General features: G+C 31.5%; 1 protein-coding gene and 1 long non-coding RNA gene across 2 annotated transcripts; one reads left to right on the forward strand and one right to left on the reverse strand.

The window, feature by feature from the left end:
* Positions 1–4,354: 4,354 nt before the first annotated feature.
* On the forward strand, positions 4,355–5,247 carry LOC108482156 (basic leucine zipper 43). Its single transcript, XM_017785271.2, has one exon. The coding sequence runs from the start codon at positions 4,609–4,611 to the stop codon at positions 5,146–5,148; it is 540 nt and encodes a 179-aa protein (XP_017640760.1). The 5' UTR covers positions 4,355–4,608; the 3' UTR covers positions 5,149–5,247.
* A 132-nt stretch (positions 5,248–5,379) lies between these two features.
* Positions 5,380–6,747, reverse strand: LOC108482166 (uncharacterized). The gene is made up of 3 exons (XR_008285848.1): positions 6,510–6,747; positions 5,625–5,672; positions 5,380–5,494 (listed from the first exon to the last, which is right to left on the reverse strand). It is a non-coding gene; the product is annotated as an uncharacterized LOC108482166 (long non-coding RNA).
* Positions 6,748–7,404: the final 657 nt, after the last annotated feature.

The raw sequence follows: 7,404 nt of genomic DNA on the forward strand, positions 1-7,404 counted from the left end.
TAGGAATAGTTAAGGATACATATGCCATGACATAGGATTTCGATATGTGATTTCATGTAAGACCACGTCTGGGACGTTGTCATCGATTTGAGATTTACGTGTAAGACCATGTCTAGGACATTGGCATCGTATTTGATTTCGTGTAAGACCCTGTCTGGGATAGTGGCATTGATAGTTGATTACATGTAAGACCAAGTCTGGGACGTTGGCATTGTAGAGCCTTCCGAGCTATCCGTGTAGCCTATTTGATTATGTACGACTCAACGGGCATTCCGAGAAACGAAAGATTATGTGATAGTGTAACCAATTAAGGTACATTTGAAATGTATATCATGTGTGAGATTGAAAGGTAAATATAGGTACATTTGTGAACATATGATATATGTATGAATTAATATGAAATTAAGATGTGTTATTTGTAAGTGAATTGTGAACAAATGAACTATATGAAATATAGGGATATGTGATTGTGTTATGCCATGAACTACATGAATGAATTGGTTTAGAATTGTGTTATGTGATAAGTTTATTTGTATATGGCTTACTAAGCTTTTGAAAGCTTACTTTGTGTGTGATTTCAATTGTTTTATAGATATCAAAGCTACTGAGAGCTCGGGGATCGTCGAGGACCATCACCACACTATCGAACTCTATTTTGGTACCTTTTGAAAATGTAAATATTGAAGTATGGCATATATAGGATAGAAGTATTTAAATAAGTTTTGTGAAGTGTATATTCAACCATGTGATATAGCTTAGTTTTGGTTTTGCTTATGAATGAAATTTAGGTATAAATTATGTTATGCAAAATTGTCAATATTATGTGTTCATATATAGCCAAGAGAATTGGTCAATTTGGTAAGATTTTTGGTATGTGCCTATTTGGGAAATTGGTTGATAATGATATGGTATGAATGAATGATTTTTAGTATATGAATTTGGTTGTTTTGATATGAAATTGAGTATGAAATTTATTGGTGATATTGTGGATTGAAATATGCATGTTTAAGTATGGTTTTGATTGACATTTTGGTCTTGAATTGTGCTTTGGATGATGTTTGTAGGGATGACCCTTAAGGGTGGCAAATTGGCTTTGCAAATAGCCTATTTTTATTTACATGGGCAGAGACACAGGCGTGTGTCATGTTACACGACCTTGTGTCCCTTAGGGTACCCTTCGATTTTAAGTCAGTATACCCTACAGGTTTGACACAGCCTAGAACACAGGCGTGTCTACTGGGCGTGTGAGTGGCACAAGGGCGTATGGTTACCCGTGTGACCCAAGTCAGTTTCGACCATGGCCAAGGCACACGGGCATGTCTTCGGCCGTGTGGAGCAAGTCAGTATGTATGCCTTGTTTTGCCACGGTCTAGACACACGGGTTTGTCTAATGCTGTGTGAGGCATACGGCCTGTTCACACGGGCGTGTAACCTTTGTAACTTAGAAAAATTGTTAAGTTTTGAGAAAATTTTGTATGTACTCGGTTTAGTCCTGACCTCTTCTCAAAGCATGTTTAAGGTCTCGTAGACCTAAGAAAAGGACTTTGTGATAATATTTGACTAGGATATGATGATGTATAACGGTTGTTTGTGATATGTTCGTAAAATGTTTCGATATGTCCGGTAATGCCTCATAACACTAGTCCAGCGACGGATACAGGTTAGGGGTGTTACATATGGCATGTGACATCATGGCTATTCTGATTAAATTGTTTTGTTATTATTGGAATCTGACATATCTGTTCTACAAAGCATGAAACCTCATGCCTACTGATTTTTTTATAAATATACGATTGCATGTTCAAGATGCTTACTATTCTGATTCTGTATTTGCATGTCATGTCACATTGCTTGGGGTTGGGTTAATATGGTAAGGAAGAAGATCTGACAGTTTAGTGATCTGCATTATCTGGTGGTTTAACCATATTTCTATTATGGCAACTTGACTGCAATATAGTGGCTTAACTACATACATCTGATCTGTCAGTTTAACTACAAATTGATAAGCCATTGTTGCCAAGCAACCTGAGATGACTTAATTGGTGTGTTTTTAGATGGACGAATTCTGGAAAACTCTAATTTGGTGTGTAGTGGAATTGGGTAGGAAATTTTCTGAAAATATGCATTTTGTTTTCCGAAAATATATTGCATTGACATAACCATTCATGTACAATTTTGCCCATTTGAGTTCAATGAAATTCTATGCGATGTTTTGATCTGCTTATTATGTTATTTGTGTTTCTACTTGAGTTTAGTCACACACTGAGCTTTATAGCCCACCTGTTTTCATTTTACCATTTCAGGTAATCGACAGAATTAGGATTGGGCGGCCTCTGGAAACTTTGGTTGGTTTTCTCGCATAAAATGGTTTGTTTAGTTAACTATTCAATTTTCTAGACTTTTGATTTTTGAACTAATTTTCGGATTCAATTTTTGGTTTCGGGTTTTGTGATGGTTTTTTTTTATTATTTCCTTAGAGATTTCTTCATGGTTTCTACCAACTAAATATAAATGCTTGGTTTCCAAAATTAAACAAATTAAGATTTTTCCGTTGCAAAATTTTATTTGGAATTACAAGTTTTACGAAGCAAGTGACTTAGCGTTTATGATATTCATAAAGTTGGGTTTTTTAAGTTAACAATTAATAAATTCACATAAATGTTTTAAGAATGACAAATTTTCCCAATAAGAAATTGTAGCGAGTTTTTATAAAACTTTAGTTTTCGATTTCATAATGAGACACGTTTTGAAAAGTAAAATTTCAACGTATTAATGCAACCTTCCAGATTTAATCATAACATCTAGGTCAGGTTTAGGATGTTGCAGAAATTATATATGTTTTGATTTGTGCTAGCAACGGTAATCACATCTTGCACAACATTGTTTTAGTTAGCAATTTTTTATTAAGCTATTATAGTTTTCATCACTTATGTATTATGCTTCGAAAATCACAGTGTAAAATGTCATGTAGAAAGATTGTGAAGAACTTATCTCTTATGGGATATGTAGGTATAGGTAATGCATGAAGAGTCTTTATCATTTCAAAGACTATACAATTGCAATTAATGGAGAATTTGAAAATAAGTCGACCATTTTGGATAAGGAGATACGATAAGAGTTTGAATTAAGGATACAGATGGGAAGGATCGATTCTCATTAGAATTACTAAATTCACTATTAATTTGGTGTACATTGTCGACTTTAGGAGATAGAGAGAATTGAGTGAATTTCTCAAATTTATTTGTTTTACCTACATGAGTTTGTCATTGTCTTTACCAAGGGGTCCTTTAGAAGGAATTCGCTCCATGTATCTTTTGGTCAAACTCTTGTTTCATAAATGGTGCAAATGACCCGATATGCGATGGCAAAGAACAATCCTTCAGTTTAGGCTACCATTATTAATTTTCCATTAATAATATCATGTTTGGTGAAGAAACTAGAAAGAAGAAATGATTTGTTTAACATCTTTTTGTTAAGACAAAATAAATTAAAAACAGTCTCCGCAGCACTCAACTTGGTCTTGGATTTTTCCTTAAAGTCGGGCATATTATATATGTCAAATACCAAATCCATATAACAAAGAGAGAAAAGTTTGCAATTAATAAATCATTGGCCTCTTTAAATAATAAATCATGTTTGGACCACACATTGAACCTGCCCACCTATTTTCTGCAGTGTTTTCCATATCTCATCTAAAACCTCTAAAAAAAGTAGAACCACCAGGTTATGGTTGTCAGTAGACAGCCCATGGCTGTTGCCACCTGAAATGGAATCAACCTTCTATAACTAGTCTCACCATATTTGTTAAAATCTCTCCTTATTTTCGATTTTAACATTTTGTGTTATTTATAAACAACTCTTGCCACGTAATTTATTAAGGACTAATATAAATAAAGTTCATAATTTAAGGATGTATTGATGCAATTAACTTTTTTACATTTATATCCAAACATTATGAAAATAAATAAGCGAAGAGTCGTAAAAGAAAGGGCTTTGCTGCGGAACCTCCCTTCCATGTCTTACGTCAGAAGGCTCAAATGGTTCGAACATCTCCCACTTTAACAGATATTAACTTTCTCGAATGCCCATATTTTTTTATGCATTTCTTTTATCATTTTGGTTGCTTTAGCTAAAAGCTTTTCCCCCAATAAAATAATTATACTCCCCACAACACAATCTCTCTCTATGATGTAAGCATAATTCGATCAGAAAATGATTATCCACAACCCAAATTGCATCCCCTGTTTCATGTATGTGCGCGTGCAATTATGCATGTCAATGAACATCCCCTATATGTACCTTATCTATAATTCCACAATTTTATATATAGTTGGACTCTCCTATATATGCACTCATCAATATACAAAACATGTATCATATATAATGTGAAAGAAAAAAAAAAGTTGTGTTATTAAAATAAAAAATACATGATTTGCATGATATGCAATAGGCCTAAGGGTCTTATCGTATTTGCCAAGATTGAGAGCAGCACAAGCTTTTGTTAATCTATAAGAACCTCCTCTCCTCAACCTTCATTTCCCCTTCCAACAAGAGCTTAAAATACTTTGCCTTATTGTCATCTTCCAAGATTTATAGTCCCTTATCACCATGCAGCCTAGTGAGGTTTCAGGCATCCAATACCTAGTTCCTTCCAATCCATCCCCATATTCACCCCATTTCAGCATGAATCAGAGCAACAAGCCTGCACTCGACTCGAACCAGTTCTTGAACCCCCTGTATAATTTCTATATCCCTCCTCAAATTCAAGACATCAGTCCCCACTCGTCCTGTATCAGCAGCAATTCGACTTCGGACGAAGCCGATGAGCAACAATTAAGCCTCATCATCGAGAGGAAGCAAAGGAGGATGATATCGAATCGAGAGTCCGCACGTAGGTCACGTATGCGTAAACAAAGGCACCTCGATGAGCTTTGGGCACAGGTAGTTTGGCTCAGGAATGAGAACCACCAGCTAATAGATAAGCTGAATCATGTCTCGGAAAGCCATGACAAGGTCCTTCAAGAGAATACTCAGCTCAAAGAGGAAGCCTCTGAACTTCGTCAGATGCTTTTCGGTATGCGACTGGGTCACCCTAACTCGACTTCGGTTAAGGTGGATGATGTTGCCCTGGAACATGGTTTGTCCTAAAACCTCTTCCATCACACAAATTTTTGGTTCTTCATGATGTAAGAAAATTATGAGAATAACATGTTCTGAGCGTTTAGTTTATGTATCTCTTCTAAACTATTCCCTTTCTTGTTCTTCTTAATCTCTTCCTGTATGCCATTTTACAACCGTTTATGAAAATTAAAAATGGCTACTATAATTTTACCCAAAAGGTAAATAAATAAAGAAAATGAGCAATTTTACTATTGTAACTTTTAAAATTACACGCTCATCATTTCTTAAAGATATATTATGAATTACATGAAGGGAAAAAATATTTGAGTTGAACCACAAATGAAGTCAGATTTGGAGTAGGAATACCCATCGTCTTCGCATCAATAAGGAGAATCCCAGCAGAAATAGTAATATCCGAATTATTCCACAGAAGCAAGAGTTCGCTTCATAATTTAAAAGTCATAAAGGTAATAAACATAATAACAAGTTTTAGGTAGCAATACCTCCAAGTTTGAGCAGATGTTAATTATTGGTGTCAAATCCTATATTTGCTTGAAAGAAAAATAACACCCATAGTTAATTCCTTCAAATTTTTAAACATCATTATCATTAGTAAAATTTTTAAATTTTCATAAATATATTAAGGGCCTAACAAATGTAACATTTATTTATATATATTTTACTATATTTTATAATATATTTGTTAAAATCTTAACCTACTAACTATGAATGAAATAATTTCATATTTTAATTGCTTTGCTTTTCTTTTCTAAGACCAAGAAATTGTGGTATGTAGAAAAAAGTAAACTCCACTAAATGACAAAGAAAATGATAGGAAGATGATACAGAGGAAGTCACTGTAGAATTGTTGACCTCGAGACATTCAGGGTTAAAAAGTTCAATGCTCCATAGAATATAATTAAAATTTTTGAATTATTCGAATTAACGAGTAATATTTTTTAATTTTTTAAATTAAATTGAATCAAATAAAATTTTAATCCAATTGAATCGAGTTAAATTATTACAATATAATAAATTCTATATGAAAACATATAATAATAAAATAAAATATTTTAATATAATAAATTTAAATCATTAATTAATTTAATTAAGTTTTAAAATTATTATGTTAAAAAATTTAAAATTTAAAATTTAAAATTTCCTTATATGATATTTAGATTTTTTTTAGAATTTTATAACTTTTAAAAATATAAATTTTAAAATTTTTATAAATATTTTGAATTTTAAGAATATTTTAATTTTTAAAATAAATTTTAAAAATTTTATTGATAGAGATCAATTATTGCTTATTCATTCTTATCTTTAATGAGTAACAAAATTTCAGTCAGAACATAAACTTTAAATAACCATTAACCATACATTCTTACCTTATTCATCTCCTTTCTCACTCCTCCTACAATACCAAACACTAGAGTTTAAACCCCCACTTCATTGATGATGAAGGTGATAGATGGAATAGCTCAACAAAAGTTTTGGTGAGTAGATTTTACCAGGAAAGAATGAAACATGGTGAAAATTTTGAAGAAAGTGTGTAGAGATTGAAAGAAAATGGAGAGAACTGGAGAAAGTTCTCCACACTTCCGCGGCCAACCGGTGATGGAAGAAAAAAAATGAATGGTTAATGGGTGTTAAATCATTTAAAAATATTCACAAATGGGCTCATGGCCCATGTCCACTATTCAAGTCCAATAAATATCAATTTGAAGTCTATTTCCTTACATTAAGTTTGGTTTGATTAGGGTGAATAGAATAGGACTGTAATAAATAAGAATTGTAATTAGTAATTTAATTATTTGATTCAATGGAATGAAATAGAATTGTCATAGTATTTTTATATTTAATTGAATGGAATAGGTGTTGTAATAACATAAAGAAAAAGGCTTAAATGATCAAATTACCCTTAGTAGAAATTTTTAGGTAGATGATTATTGTTATTGTTATTGTTATTAAATTTTAACAAGATTATTATTAAATATATTTTAATAAAAATAATAATAAATAATTTAATCATATTTTAACATAATTATTATTAAATACAATTTAATGAAATAATATATAATTTAATAACAATTTTAATATAATTATTATTAAAATATGAATTAATAAAAATCATAATATATAATATTATAAAAATAATATATACCTTAATTTATTATTTTTAAACTGTTATACATATTTAAGGTACTAAAATATTATTAATGAAACAAATAATTCAATTATCTTCTAAGCTAAAAAGCAAAAAATTAGAAGTAATAAATAGTT

This window comes from Gossypium arboreum, chromosome 7 (genome assembly GCF_025698485.1).
Source record: "Gossypium arboreum isolate Shixiya-1 chromosome 7, ASM2569848v2, whole genome shotgun sequence".
Classification (NCBI taxonomy): Eukaryota; Viridiplantae; Streptophyta; class Magnoliopsida; order Malvales; family Malvaceae; genus Gossypium; species Gossypium arboreum.

Coding starts and splice junctions, on each gene's coding strand:
- LOC108482156 (XM_017785271.2), top strand. CDS start 4,609: ATGCAGCCTAGTGAGGTTTCAGGCATCCAATACCTAGTTCCTTCCAAT.